General features: G+C 35.6%; 1 protein-coding gene across 1 annotated transcript in view; it reads left to right on the top strand.

The window, feature by feature from the left end:
- SDE2 (SDE2 telomere maintenance homolog) overlaps positions 1-4,399 on the top strand; it is a 6,894-nt gene extending 2,495 nt beyond the window's left edge. Inside the window, exons 4-7 of the mRNA XM_015820184.1 lie at positions 1,155-1,324; positions 1,881-1,989; positions 2,564-2,915; positions 3,474-4,399. Coding sequence (XP_015675670.1) covers positions 1,155-1,324; positions 1,881-1,989; positions 2,564-2,915; positions 3,474-3,689 — 847 coding nt within the window. The 3' untranslated portion in view covers positions 3,690-4,399. The remainder of the gene's footprint in view (positions 1-1,154; positions 1,325-1,880; positions 1,990-2,563; positions 2,916-3,473) is intronic.
- Positions 4,400-16,758: the final 12,359 nt, after the last annotated feature.

Raw genomic sequence — 16,758 nt, forward strand, 5'->3', positions numbered from 1 at the left:
GTAGTCCAGGCGGGAGGTGACAAGAGCGTGGGTGACTGTGCGCAAGGCATCCCGGTCCAGAAAAGGCCGCAACTGGTGCACCAGGCGCACCCGGTAAAACGCCCCCCTGGCCACAGCCGCCAACTGGTCTTCCAGTGTCAGCCGTGGATCCAGGAGGACCCCCAAGTTGCGTACCCTCTCCGAGGGGGCCAAAGTTTCTATACTGCTCATTCACTTTTGTATTCACATTTATTCAGCACCTATTCTGTTATAATCCTATCTTATCACATCATACCCAAGTTTCACTTCCATATAACAAAATGGGCAGAAACATACTCTTACATATTGATTTTTACTTTTTATGACATATTCATTGTTCACATAGCACATGCTATCCTTTCTACTAGCGTTTGCATGAATTAAAACTTTTTAACTGATTTCCCCTATTACTAAAGTATGCACATTCATTTATTTGCTCATTTTACTATTTATGTATAACTTTAAATTCCAATGTCATATCTTAGATACATGAATTTTCATATCATCAGTTCTTGTTTTCAACCAGCAGCATGGAATTTACCATTTTCAATTTCTATATATTCTTCTCTGTTTCGGGCTTAGCTATTCCTTGCTTTCCATGACTTTTTTTTTTTTTACAATTATCTCTCTATGATTGTTGGGTCACCAAGATGGCTTTGACTCTGAATCATGGCCATTTAGATAAACGTTACTCTGTGTATATATTAAACAATATGTTATCTTCATTTTTGAAATAATCATTCTTCAAAAATCTTTAACCTGTCTTTTTCTGGAGAATATATATGAGGCATGAGATTTAAGTATGGCACATACATACAAGTGTAGTTAAATAAGATAATATTATAAAGTAAAATAATTATAACAAATCAAATTAAAAATAACAGTGAAATGAATTAAAAGGCATTAATGTGCAGAGCAAAAGAATCCTACATATTTCTTTTCAATGCATGGATAAATAACCTGGCACCAAATTGTATTCATATTATCACTTGTCAAGCTTCAGCAGCAAGGAATTTCCAAAGATAGATGATCTCACTCATTGTGCTGTACTGTTTGGGGTTCTTTGTTTTAGACTTCATAGTTGAATTCAACTATTGAAATACATCCAGTTTAATATGGATCCTTCTTTCTTACAGGATGGCCGAATGGGTGAAGCAACAAGCTGAACGGGAAGCAGACAAGGAACAAAGGCGTTTAGAAAGACTGAAGCGCAAATTGGCTGAACCAAAGCATTTTTTTACTAACCCAGATTACCAGCAGCAGTGTCATGAAATGGCAGAGCGACTTGAAGATTCTGTCCTGAAAGGTAGCGCTGAAGTAGTTTAGTCTCTGTCCTGCATTGCTCTTTTGAATTGTTTGGCCCTTAAATATTTTAATTAAATGCCCTGTGAATAAGATAACCTGGTAGACATTGAATATCTTCTGTATTTGTCTCCTTTTGTTTTCAGGTTCTGACCTTGTTTTCTTTGCCTTTGATTACTTTGCCTGTTTCAGTATTATCTGCTTCCATATTAAAGCAATTTCTCTGGTCTGGCATTCTCCATAGATATTGGATATAACAGTGAAAAGGCTTACTGACCTTTGCTGTGAAAAGCAGTTGTTAGAAAATTCAGCTTCCCTGAATAATATAATGGAAGACCCTCCCCCAATCCCATCCCTCAATCATGTTTGCATTATGCAGTCAGCTGTGTGAATGATTAATAATAAATTAACCAAACAGTCAGAAATGATAGATAACACTTCATTTGAGGAATGAAGCAAAAAATTAAAAGTTCATCTTTTCTTTAAATTCCTGGTTTTAACAATTTAATGTTTGTATTTCATTTAACATGTTGAAGGCTGATTGCTTTTACTATGTTTAGGTATGCAAGCTTCTTCCAGCACAATGGTTTCCCCTGAAAGCAGTGAGGGTCGAAAATTGACCGTTGATTCTGGAACAGGAACACCAGCAGACAAGAAAAGGTGTTTATGGTAAGTACCACAGTTTAAGAAGTATAACCGTGTGATAAAAATGGCAAGAAAAAAAGAGTTACTTTCCTTGAAGTTGGTGGCGATCGCCTTAACAATTCAAATTGGTGATGTACTTGGGAATGGGATTTTCTTGCTTCCTCTGCTTGCTAGCATGTTATTAGAATTGAGGCAGTAACTACTCTAAAGCTGTCTTCTATAGCTGTTTAGTACATTGAATTTTTCTCTTGATATAATGTAATAGAATAGAATAGATATAATAGAAGCTAGGTTGTGTTAAAAAATCAGGAGTGTTTTATTGATAGACTCATTTTCAATATTGGAATTCTCATTTCAATATTGGAATCATTGGAAAGAGTCTTTTGGCATTCTGCCAGGCAGAATGCTTTATCCTGATTGTTTTAAAAATATTTTATAATTCTGTGTAATTTAAAAGTTTACCACTATTGTACTTAGATGGATTTTGATATTAGACTGTCTGCCCCTTACATAATTATGGGGCAGATTTGTTCTTTTATATCACAGATTCTGTTTCATGGTGAAAATTATATTCATGTTTTAAAATTAAATGTGACAGGTTAGGTGTAGAAGGGTTGGACGATCCCAACAGTTCAGAGAATAATAGCGATGAAGAAGATGAATCCCCTGGGACGTCGGGAAGATGTTCCACATCATCTGGCAGCCAAATCAATGTGACTGACAATTTAAATGAGTTTTCCAGGAATTCAGAAGACTCTGTAAATTGCAGTTCAGACTCTGATGAGAAGTCAGAAGATCAGACGAAGAATGCTAAAAACGATCAACTAGAAGATCCAACTTTCAGTAAAATTGTAGACAGTGAGAAACATAAAACAGCACAGATTCTGAAGGAAGAAAAGCATACAAATGCCTCATGTAGTGAAAAAGCTGCAAGTCAGCGTCAACATGCAGTAAGTATGGTTGTTTTTGATTAAATATATAATTCTTTTTCTTTCTGAATCCATTAGATATCTTTATAAATAGTGCATTTTGAAAACTTCATTCCATTCTGGTAGTTCATTATCCATGTCACTTTACAACATTACATCAAAGATAGAGTAGCATTAAAGCCAAATCAAAGTACAAGTAATGCTATTCAAAATTTAAACAACCCCATTTCCTCTTCATCCCCCAGTCTTCTCTTTTTCTTCAACAGTTAAACAACATTTTGTAGCCATTGAGCATATACATTCCTCATTGGAAGGGTTTTTTCCCAGTCTCTAAAATGGAGACATAAATTGACTACTTTATCAGTATAAGAACTAACTAAATTACATTTGCTATTTAGCCCTATGTGCAAGAATATTCTAATTCACAAACTTTGAAACGATAAGGCATATACAAGCCCCCAGAGCCATCTTGTTGCAGAAATGGACATTGTGGAATCACTAATATTTAACTTTTGTTCACAAGATCACTTTCCTTTTCCGAGATATACGTTTAAAATATTGTCTGTTTCTGATTCTTAGGATACTGCAAGAGTCAATCTGATGGAATTCAGTTCTGCTGCGGAAGTGGAAGCCTTAGGATTAGACAAACTAAAGTTTGAGCTATTGGCCTTGGGACTAAAATGTGGAGGTACTTTACAGGAAAGAGCAGAGCGACTTTTTTCAGTGAGAGGTTTGGCTAGAGATCAGATTGATCCTGCTTTGTTTGCTAAGCCTTCCAAAGGGAAGAAAAAATAAAAATGGTGGCGTGGTTTGTTTTTTATACTCCAAGTTTTACAATATTCTTCTCATTCTGCTGCTTTGCATAATGTTATCTTTCAAAAGCCAATATAGTGTAAATTTGTATACCCCTTAATGCTTTAAGAATAATTTTTGTGATGATGTTAAAAGTACTTGTTGGTGGACATCTATTTTTTTATATTTGTTAGTGTTCAGTAAAAGACTAGTATATTTTATATTCATGTTTAAGTGACAAACAGAACAATATGTATTTGTGAAAAAAGTCAAAATATTTTATAAAGAACATTTATAATGTTTGCAAGGCTTTTAAACATTAATAAATTGTAATTGTATTTGATAAAAATTAAATACAATATTCTAATACAGATAATCAGAATCAAATATACAGACACTCTGTTGAATGTATTCCAATCAGTAGTTAACTTTGTAACTGCTACAAGAATTCAGATGAACAAGAAAGAGTTACCGTTATCAGTTTTGGCAATTACCCATTAGTAATAACATTCAGACTTTGGAAGCAAACATTGTTCAGGCCTTTTTAAACAGTCAAAACTGGATAGCTATTTTAATAAATTAAATTGGAATTCTCTTTTGTCAAATGTTAATTAAAATCTTAATTTTGCTCATAACAAAGACCAAGCACTTACTTTTTGAATTATCCAAGGGTTGATTTGCTCACAATAAATGTGGATTGAATTAGGATAAAAATACATAAATAAACAATCTTATCTCTCTTCTATTATCTGTTCAATAAAAGCTGGTACCGGTATCTAAAAAAACCCAAAACAATGTGATTAAGGTCTTGAACCAAAACTAGGGAGATCCAAGTTCACATTCCCTTTCAGCTGTGATTTCGGACCAGTCATTCACTATACACTCCATGTATCTCACAGGATAACTGTGTGGAGAAAGGTAGAGGAGAAACTGCTTTATGTGCTCCACAAGCTCCTGGAAGACAGGAGGGATGTAAATAAAAAGAATTAAATTATATAGGACAGACAGGACAAAGTTTATTGATATTCTCTTGCATCCTATTTTCTAATAAAGTCACATTGGCTTACAGGGGTTCTCAAATAGTTTTCCATCCAGGCCTAGAACAACTGCATCCTGTTGAGGATTTTGATTATGTGCCTCAAATCATCAACTTGTAACAGCCACATAGTTTTTCTTCATGATGATATGCTTTAGTTGGGCACTTGGGATAACTCTGTGTGTGTCTGCGTGTGTAGAATTCTGTTTTATGTGATAAATGTGTACAGTTAAGTTTCTGGATGTCTCGAGAATTGGCTATGCAAACAACATGTGTTTCTGAAGCTAGGTGGCTGGGAAGCTGCACATACATGTAGATCAACTCTTCAAGAAGAAACCAGCAATGCTTAAAAGAGGCAGATAACTACTGTTTGCCTTATAAGAAAAACATGAAATGCTGCTTTCTTTGGACAAAACTGATTTCCTCAGAGGCTACTAAATATGTGAATTGACTAAACTACTGCTAGCAGTCTCACTCTAAGCAATGGTTTGGCACTGGAAGTCTAGGTATGGCAATTTATAAGGGCTGTTTGGGAACTGGATGGGAAACCCATCCCTCTCCCTCATCGAAGAACTAGGTGAAGAGCCAGCTCTTCATGGCTCTTCTAAACAACAACAGAATGGGGGCCATCCAGATCTTTTTTTTGGGGGGGGGAGAAGAAAACCTCATTCCAGACAGCTGGTGCTGCTACAGAGAAGATACGCTTTCAGGGTTCCAATAGATGATGATGTTTCATTAAAGGAACCCAGAGTGCACCAACCGTGCTGGATCAACTTGATTGGAGTGATGTTATGGTACACAGGTGGACCTTCAAGTAATCAGGCCCTATGCTATGTATGGCTTTATAGGTAACAATCAGCACCTTGAATTGCATCTAGAAACAAATTGGCAACCAGGAGGGCTTGTGGAACAGAGATGTTACATGGGCATACCTCTAGGTGAAAAGGGCAGCATATAAATTTAATAATTTATTGTTTGTGCTGCTGCATTCTGGGTCAGTTGAAACTACTGAGTGGTCTTCATATGCAGCCCCATGTAGAAAAACATTGCAGTAGTCAAGCTGTGAGGTGACGGGTGTGAACAACTGTCTAAAGGCTCCTCCATTTTGGAAATGGGCAACTAGCGTACCAGATGGAGTTGTACAAAGAGCTTCCTGGCCACAGCTAACACTTGCTCTTTGAAGACCCCTCAGATTGAAGAGGGAAGTGCAACCATATCCTGGATAGAAAGATGGAATATCTCCATATCTGGAAATTTCAAACACCCACAACCACTAAGTCTTAGTAAGATTGAGTCAGAGATAGTTCTTCCTCATCCAAAAGCATGCAGCTTCCAGGCACTGGGACAGAACTATTATACTGCTTGTGATAAAAGTAGATCTAACAACAATTATAAACAGTGGGAAAGATTCTTTTTCAGCAGCCTGTGCCTGCTTTGTATGTACATTTTGATACTTTTACTTTGTATACACTTGTATGTATGCCCAGGAAGATCCACTCACAGGAAAAAGAGATTGGCAATTGCTTTCCTAGGAATGGAAGGTGGGAGTGCCCAGCAGCAGGAGAATTGCCTAATTTAAGGATGTGGTTGCCTGCTGTTCAGACCGATTATCTTGCAAGCTCTTGTCTATTGTCTCAATCTACCCAAGTTCTTAAGCTGGTTTAAAGTTATCAATACAGGACAGGAGCAATTTAAAGTAAATGAGAATATGTCATTGGAAAAGTCCAGAGAAGAAGAAAGAGGGACATAATGTCAGAGCAACTCAAGTACCCCTTTCTCATGCCTGTTGAAGGAGAAAGAGATAATTAGAATCTACAGATAGTCCTTGACCTACAACCATTCATTTAATAGCCATTTGATGTTATGACAGCAGTGGAAAAAATAACATGACCGGTTCTCACACCCATCCCAGCACCCCTGCAGTCACATGATCAAAATTCAGGCACTCAGGAACTGACATGCATTTACAACAGTTCCAATGTCCTGGAACTTTTGAGACTTTCCCAGGAGACTTCCAACAAACTAAATCAATGACAGAAACTGAATTCACTTAACGACCATGGCAAAATGGTTGTATAATTGGGCACATCGCAATCACATCACTTAGCAGCAAAAGTTCTGGTCTCAGTTGTGGTAAGTTGAGAATTACCTTAATTGGTGAAGAATAAAGAAAGAAGGTTCAAGGCAAAGTGGCTGAAACAAATTAAAAACTGCAAATAAAGCATTGCATGAAAAATAAAAGGAACAGAGTGACTGGTGACTCATAATAGTAGTCAAGTATTGATGGAAGAAACAGATCTAAACACACCCAACTATGGATTGTCTGGCAAGGAAAAGACCATTCTCATCTCCCTCAGTATTTAGCTTGTTTATCAAATTATTGTAACCATTATAGTTTCTCTAATGTTCAGTCAGGATCTACCCTCCTATGCTTTAACCACATTAGAACAAGCCCCTTTTTCTGACTTTGCCTGCCATGTGAAAGCCATTCCAAAAGTCTTTGAAAATATTACCATATTCCCACTCAATCTGACCTTATTCTTGTTTAGGGGAGTTGTAATCTATAATTTTTTTAGTTTGATTATGAAAATCTGATATTTTTTTTGTTAAAAACAAATTAATATTAACTAAAGTACCAATGATTCAGCTGGTAATTTTTATTTTCACCTGCATCCTAGTACTGAACACAGATCTTAGGTCTGACTTTTAAATGTGATAGCAGATATCTGTCGTTAGAGGGCACTCGGCACCTACTGAAGCAATGAGCTGTTAGTTGGCTGACAACTGCTTGATCCTAGTTTTTATTTTCGGGGATGAAAATGTGTTATGTCCTTCTATCTACTACTAACTTCTTATATACCTTAGAATCCCAGCCAGAATGTAGGAGGGATTGCTGAATTGGGTGCTCCATGCAAGCACAATATAGTGGGGACAAGTGTCCTACCATACATTCCAAATTTCCAGATTCCCTCTCTTTGCCTTTACCAGTTTTGAGACCACATCCTTCTTCTGAACTGTTAGGTGAAGGAAGGACATTCTTTTTATTTGGTATATTGGCCACCTCATGGTTGAGTGTCTACCTAGGCTGTTGGTGTCAAATGTGGTGGAGTCCTTAGAATTTCTTATCTTTAATAATCAGCTGAAGATGGCTTGATGTGTATGATTAAGGATCTTGTAGCTGCTTGAAACAAGCCAGACTTTTGATCTGGTGTTAATTCTGGAGGAAAGTGTTTTTTGTACAGGGCAGCATAGACAGATTACTTAATCAATGTTGGCTGCTGCAGTATGCTTTCTTCTACAAGAGTGGAGCTGCTATCAGATTGTTCTACTTCCTAGAAGTTAATGTTTCCGGTTGGCTTCACGTGGTCTGAAGAATGTTTTCTTGAATTTGACTTCCTTCTCTAGCAGTACTCTGGCTGAGATGTATAATATCAAGACTTCCAAGTATTGCATATTTGAAATGAGAACCCTTATGACCTTATGATACTGTGTAGTTTGGGGCAATGAAATGGGGATGAATCTGATCAAACCTTTTGTGGGTGCAGTGATTAGATAGGAAAATAAGTGATTGGTTTTTTCTTCTTCTTAATTACATTTGAAGATACCTGGCCACTTTATGAACAGATTACATGGTTTTTCACAGATAAAATCACTCGGATCCATGCCAAGTTGATGTCCCTTTGGGTAATTCTGTATATTAAATACCATATCTAGCATATTGTTATGTTAGAAGCCTAAAATCTTCTCAGTTTAGTAACCTGTCTCTTGAGGTATACATTACCTCAAGACAAGACAAGGAACACATTACCTAGTCCTAGATTCTTTGGCAAACAGCTTGAGACATTCAAATGAATAATATGTACTAAAGGAGATACAAGAGAAGCACAAACCCTTTCCATCTCTCTCAGTATATGATTGCTATAACTGAGCATGATAGATTATGGGAACACATCAAAACCTGGAGATTAGAGACATCACTTTATGGTGATTTCACTCTTCCCTGTCTAAGAATAATCAGAGGACGGTATTGAGAGACCAATCCTATAGTTGCTGGAAAGAATCTTAAGTGGTTTGGGAGCTAGTTGCCATCAGAATGCTATATTTTTGGAGCTAATTGCCATCAGCTATATTTTTCTTTTCTTATGAGCCCAGGATTGTATATTTGAAGAGCCTCCATATGATAGTGAGCTACTAAAGATGGCTGTCAGAGAATAAGCTGAATCTGAACAAATTATAGTTGTCACTAATTCTAGGACTGGAATTCAGGATTTGGAAGCTATGCCTATTTTATTTATTTATTTATTAAACACATGGATTGCCCATCTTACCATAGGGTCTATTCTAGAAAGAATCACATATTTCCTTAAGGGACAGCTTGAGAGTTCTTCTGGATCTGGCACTGATAACATCTTTGTGCGCCTTCCTGGAGGAAAAACCATATAAATTATGTTATATTTTAACATATAACCGAGGTTCTATGGTAAGAAAAACTGCCACTAGAATAATGGCGACCCCACTCCTTATTATACTTTAAGTCCCAAAACATAACTTTCTCAAACATTTTTTTATAATTCTGTATTGTTTAAGGATGTTATTGCTGTTTTATCAGTGTACATTTTTGTAAACTGCCTAGAGCCATTGAGATAATTCTTAGTATGTCTCACTAACTGAATTGAACTCTTAACTCTCAGAATTATATGTAATGGTTAAACTAATTGGGGAATTCTGGGAGCTGAAGTTGACACATCTGGTCACTGTCCAAGTTGGGGGAAAATACCTTAAACGAATAAAGAAATAGTCGTTTGTTTATTTATACAGAGTATATAATCTGTATAAATTACACAGTGAGGTGATGTTGTTGTTAGAGTTGTGCAGCATTTCAAATTCCATTCCCCAGAGATTTAGAAATGGGGTTTTGAGCCCATTGGGCATGAATATAGTCTTTTTCAGACTCACCTGGCATCGTTTGCAGCTTTTATTAGATCCTGGGAAAAGCGGCTTTAAAATGTTGCAGACACTGCCATTTTGCATACTCTAAAAGCACCTTTTTGGAGTCAGATCCCACACATTGCACAACTTTAGTAATTATGTGATTTAGTCAAAGTTATCGCAGAAAAATAAAAGTTCCTAATCAGTACAATTGCCAGTTATATCAATTAATATATACTTGATTTTTCTATATAATACATAAGAGATATGGAGCTCTCTTGCAGGCAAAAAAAGTTTGTGTATTTTAAAGCTCAACTTATTTATTTTGTTATTGATCATAGCAAAATAACGGTAATTTATTCACTGAGGACAGCAGAGAACATTACTGATTGAAAGAAACATCTTCCAAATGAGATACTGTAGAGTTTCAGCAATTTCAGCTTTGAAGATTATACCTTTCACTAATATACGTGTGACTGACAGAATCCATCCATCAAGGATATGGCATGGATTGCTGAGTAAACTATGTTGACTTGATTGGAATAAATCACTTTATGACTTAATATTCCAGAGCTTTGTGCTTTTATTTCATGCTAGTGAAGAGCATAGTCATTCATTCATTCATTCATTCATTCATTCATTCATTCATTCATTCATTCATTCATTATATTTATATAACTGTCCAACTCAAACCAGTAATGCTGAACAGCAAACAACAATAAAAACAATTAAAACACAATATAAAAGGAAATCAAATACATATAGCAGCCAAGATGTATTATCATCCATTGGTATCAGCACAACCAGGAAATTGGGTCCTTCGCACATTCAGGACCCCAGGTGTGGGCATATAGCCAGGTCTTCAAGGTCTTTCGTAAGGCCAGCAGGGTCAAAGCCATCATAATCACAGGAGAAAGAAAGTTTCAGAGGGCAGCACAAAAGGCACCCCTCCTGGTCCCCGTCAGCTGACATTCCTTGGTTGACAGGATCCAATAGTATGTTAATTGTTAATTTGTTCTAGAGCTTAAAAAACAGATTTGGGGATCAAAGTCTGATGAACTGTTGATTTTTATTTGGACTAGATTCTTTTTCAATGCCTGGATTTGCACATTCTATTAAAGTCTATATAAACATAATTTATTGACTAAGTCATGGTTGAATGTGTTCTTCTAACTATAACTAACTAACTAACTAACTAACTAACTAACTAACTAACTAACTAACTAACTAACTAACTAACTAACTAACTAACTACTGTAACTAACTAACTAACTAACTAGCTAACTAACTAACTAACTATAGTTGGCCAGCTATAGCAGTTGGCTTCATACAATCTACCAAGCACCAAACAATTGAATCAAGGCCATCACTGGGATGATTTAGAGCCCAGAAAACTGAACAGAGGTCGGTTCAGGCATCTTGCTGGAGCAATAATTGTCTGCCCCTCTTTGAAGAACTTTACCACATTCCCAGTCCTTGGATGGATCCTTGAAATCTTCTAGTTTACCATCATATGCAGGCTTTCTTGCAAGGCTTTCTTGCAAGTACATGTTACTATATTCAGTGGCACTCACTCACCAGTGAATGACTACAGTCTTAATGTGTATGTGAAAATTGAAAGTGACAAATGTCAATAAAGAACCCTAAAGAGAAGGAAATGCTATTTGATGTGTAAAGCTCAATTAAAAAACAAAATTGTTCTTTACAATTCATGACATCCTAGTCAAATGGAAAAGAGATGTGTAGCAATTCTTACTAAACTCTAATAATCTTTTGCTAATTGCTTTATTTATCTATTCACTATGGCATTATGCATCACTAGAACAATAATAGTTCTCCAAGCAAATCTCAGTGTGCAACTGAAGGATAATAGGAATTGTAGCCCAAACAATCGGAAGGACACAGAATGGGTAAAACTATTTCAGACTACCTATACATTTGCTGTTTCAATTTGACAGCAAAAGATTTTCTAATCCTGAATTAAACTATAACATTTGCATTTTTTTAATTAGGGGAACATTTTAGGTAGAGCAACCATATCTTAGCTGAAAAAAATTGGGGGACTGTTGAACGGGAGCAAGTTATTTATTTTTGAATATCTTTGCTTCCATTGAATGGTTGTCTGACTTTTTGCAATCCAGATCTTACAACCCTACTTAGCAGAAATAGCAGGCTGATTCACTCAGTCATGCCATGACTTTTAGCTTAATGTACAGGAATCCAAATATTGGTCTGTAAAATATGGTTTAGCATGATTTCTAAATCGTGGTATTATATTTTATCCAGCAAAAATAATTTAAAAAAATAATCCTGATTTAGTATATTAACTTGACCCATAAAAACAAAATAGATTAAGGATGACTATTTAACTGCAAGTATTTCCAATGGGAGTCCTTAAATACCTGGAGCCAGATGCTAATTTACTTTTTGAGGTCTTTATCTATCTTCTGTCAATGTCATAACATGTTACTCAACTGGAAATATTTTTGAGAGAGAACAATAATATTTTCTCTGTGTTATTTTGTAATAGAAAAATAACTGTCTCCTTTGATCAAAGCAGTACATACATATTTTTCAGACATGTTCAGGTAGGAATTTTGTAAAAGAAAAAAGTTATTCTATAAGGGTGTTCTAACTACTTCTAAGATACATTTCAAGACAGTATTTAGAAAAACCTAATAACATTCCTTTGAAAACAAATGTACATTCTGAAATGTGTTCAATAACACATCTTTTGTTTGCCCTGTTCTTTTTGCCAGAGCCCCAGCTGGTTTGAACAGAAGCCAAATGAAGCCACCCTGATTTTCAGTTTTGTTGGGATGTGGATTCAGCATTTGTTTTGTGCTCAAACTACTCATTAGAGCCACTGCTGGAAAGCAGGGTGCCAGACAGGGCTGGCAAGGCTTTGTCAAAGGAAGAGAAATGGGTTGGGGCAACGTTAAAAGGAAAAACCCGATGTCCACCTCCTTAAAGAAAGACTAAGGCTTTTGGAAGAAGGGTGAGAACTTTGAAAAAGTAAATTAGCAATCCACTCCACAACTGGAGGTAACTCGAGGACAGCAATATGCTTCATTACCCTTCATTCCCATTTCTTCATGATATTGAAGGGAAAAAAGAGAATAGAGAATAAGGCAAAGGCCAGTAACCATGCCAGACCTAAATAAAGGATATTAAGCAGTTGAAAAATATATGTGGCTTTGTTGCTTGTGTTGTTAAGTTGTTATTTAGTATTATAACAATGATGTGAAAAGAAACTAATTCTGACCAACCCTGCTACTGTTTCCTAAAATGTTCATCGTGCTATAAGTCACTGGGTGTATAAATGGAAAGACTATTTTTTAAAATACATATAATTTTAGAAACAAATTGTTTGCGAACCTGCTATACTCTTAGACATAAAGAGTAACAGCTCCATATATCTGATCATTATAGGAGATGTAGGTCAGGCTTGCTACCTGTTTCCCTCTAAATGTGTATGGACTACAATTCCAAGAATTACTAGCTAGCAATATCTTTCTAGTCTGAGAATTGTAGTTTCAAAACAGTAAGATACATTTATGTACGTTGATTAAATTTACTAATATCACCCTCAGTTCCCTTGAATGTTAATCCATATAGTCAAAATAATTCTTTTTTTTTTTACATAGGAAGGAGTAATGGAAAAAGTGGGAAACAAAAATAGTAGGAAGGAGCAAGGATGGGATGGAATATTCTGAAAAAGAGCTCTGTGGGCTGTAGCATTTTTATTACAGGTCCCTGTGCTAATTTTTTGATATAAAACCCCAGAGTCTATTTCTACTTTGCTTTCCTTTCCTTCAGAAATTTAGAATAGTATACAAGGTTCCTTTCCCCCATTTCAATCTCATAGTCACCTTGTTAAGAGAGTGTGACTGAATTTAAAACAACTGGTTGGGCAGTTGGTGAACATTAGTCTCCAGAGATCTGGTCTTGGATTATAGTCCAGTTGCTATAATGGCTGGATTGCCATATTTTCCTAAGTTATAGGTATAATTTGCTAGGTTTCAAGGCAGCCTTTATGATTAGGAGACCACAACTTAGGGCTTAGTGCATTATCTGAATGAAATCAATTGTGATTTATTCAAGAAATTATGATTAACCAACTTAATTTGTCAACTTGATCAACATGAGTCAGATTTCTCTAATTGTCTGCTCTACAGCTGGCACTCCACCTGTGAATTTTTGGAGTAGTAATTCTAAGACATTTCCATTACTCCTTCCTATGTATAGAAGGAACATTTTTGATTATATGGATTAATATTCAAGGAAATTGAGACTGGAGAACACAGGTTGATGTCAAGCATACTGTGAACATGGAAGCTTTATTGTCTTGTTCACTATCTGTCACACTCAGCTGTATTCAGGCAGTCATATTAGAAGTATGGTAGGTTATGAATTAGTCCCAAACAGGAATTTAATAGTATCATTCTCAGTCCCAGTTTTTAAGTTTTATCAACTTTATATACAGTATTTTTCACTAAAAGGAAAACCACCCCTCATAATTATCTGAAGTTCAGCCATAAAGTAGACAGCAATCCAGCAAATGCTCAGTTCCATTGTCACTATAATCAAATGTTATAACCTAATATTTCAAATAGGTGAAGGATATATCTCTAATCCAGCTTTTTAAAAATATATTAATGTTGAAGCTTCAGAATTACACAGATTAATTTTTGAGGCAAATTGAAAATGAGTGGAATTTTAGACATAAAGCATGACAGTTCCCAAATTCATCATGTTCCTTCACTTCTGATTGTGGCCATTCATATTGGCTTTAAAGAACTACTCATAGACTATTCAAATATCAGCCACTTCCCCCCCCCCACCTCTTCCCATTTCCTTCAAAGTCTAGCTGTCTTGACTGATGAAGAGTTTTTGAAATTGTAAATTTTCTGTTGTCATAATAAAAGGATTGTTAGAGTATGGATTTTTTTGTCTGATGATCAATGTAGTTATATGTTTTCATATTTTTGCTTACTAATACTTTGGGTATGCTTCCCAGAGTTATATGGCCTTATATATGCTTAAAATAAGCGTACAAAGCTGTTGTTCTTGAGACACTTTCATGTGACTCTGTTTACTCCCTGAGTTGCTTTTCTGCTAGAACTTGCTATAATGATCTATCATTGTAAAATTACTTTATTATTAAATGGTACATTCTGTAGATGCGTATGAAAAGTAGAAATAAAAAGGCCCATTGTGTTGAGTTTATATTTTATTTTATATCATCGCACATATGCACAAATTAAGAAATCATCACGCATAATTTGTATATTAAAAATAACGGTACTATCAAAAACATGTTTAAGCAAATCTTTTTTTCACACAAGTTTCACTTACAGGATTTATGGTTCTATGTTTAGTTATTAAACACCAGGGCTGGGCACAGTTCAACAATAATTCAGAAGTACTCAAGATCTCAACAGAGCATAGCTCTGCTATTCATTGAAGTAGCATAGCTGTTTCAACCTTCTGTGCAAGCCTTTCAAAAGGCACAGTTGCTGTAATGCGTTGTCTCTTAAAATCATCTGCACCTTTATTTGCAGCCTCACAGTGTCAAAAAAAGTTGGCTTGCTTTAATGAGCAGCAGAGAGGCAGTGTGTTTATGCAAAATTGGAGACATTTTTCTTTTAAAAAAAATGCTTTGCCAATATAACACATATTAGTTTCTAAGAACATATATGAATTCTGCATTATTTACAGATAAGTGCTTGTTATTATAGTTACTGATTATGAATCAGATAGAAAATTCAGCTCTCTGTTCAGCTATGATTTGTAGTTAATTATATCTCATACTGAGCATATGTCTGTCCCCACTTAGCCAACATTGAGTATTGTTGTCTCATTGACTACAGTCAGAAAGAGGTAAGCAAAGATTTAACTCCTCCTATAAAATCAGTTGGACTTTAAATATTTAGATACCATAACTATTGAGGTCTGTCTGGGACATTTATTTATTTTATTAAATTTATATGGATATACAATTAAAATATAAAACAAAGACTATTAAAATGAATTACAATAATAAATAGTTAAACATCCATTTAAAGAGAGAAGTTTCTTAATGAAGAGGACAATACTGGATGCTGCCCAATGAAACTGAGTAGCAACAGGCCCTGATATAGGCAATCTCTTCAGATTACCTTAGTGAGTGAGGTAAAGATCATCCCACGGGCAGCATTCTTTCCTGTAATATAAACACAAATTATCTCCAGCTTTAAAGATAATAAATAGCACTGCAGATCTCAGCTGGAAACAAACTGACAGCTAACATTAACCCTCAGAACAAACACAAGATGGTCAGTTTTAGTATATTTGGTACTGTATAAAAATATCTTGTTTTATAGAAGGCGATACAATTCTGGGCCAATTTTTAACATGATGTTAGAAACAAGGACTTCCTCACCAGGATCTCCTTTCTCAGGGAATCTTTGGATCACAGCATTGTAATATTTCCAGATCCAGACTTAATGAATTGCTCATGTATATAGTTCTACTCCCAGCATTCTAATGTTACATTTTAGTGTGTTTGAAAAAGAAAATCATGTTAAGGATAAGAGATGAAAAGAAGCAAGCTATATGGGTGACATCTGCTATGATTCTTCATTGCTAAGAACATATAGATTCCAATGTCTACTCTTTTGATATTCTTGAAACACTCCTTTACTCTTCTTATAGGAAATGAATAGTTGCCACTTGTATCAATGGGAGAAAATCATACTGTATGTAGGACATTCTTGTAACACAGGTAAACTGGTCTTCTGGCACTTAGGATCTGATCTTTTCTGTCAAAGATCCTTCAGGTGATAAAAAATGGATCTGGTGGGAGTGTATACACTTGCACGTCCTCTACTATGCTTTTTGAAGAACATCAGTGCTCTCCACATTGAATCCCAGATAGATTAACAATATATATATATATATACTGTTAATACAAATGCAAAAACTATAAAGTAAATGATCCATCTGTCTTCCAGTCTTGTCTGAATACCAACAGTTTTATGCTAGCTTTAATAATCTGCTCTGCAACAGGGCAGCAGTTCTCCCTAGGAAACAATACCCTCTGTAAAAAATCAGTTAAAATGTATC

The sequence above is a fragment of the Protobothrops mucrosquamatus genome, unplaced genomic scaffold (genome assembly GCF_001527695.2).
Source record: "Protobothrops mucrosquamatus isolate PMUCROS unplaced genomic scaffold, P.Mucros_1.0 scaffold1080, whole genome shotgun sequence".
In the NCBI taxonomy this organism is placed as follows: domain Eukaryota; kingdom Metazoa; phylum Chordata; class Lepidosauria; order Squamata; family Viperidae; genus Protobothrops; species Protobothrops mucrosquamatus.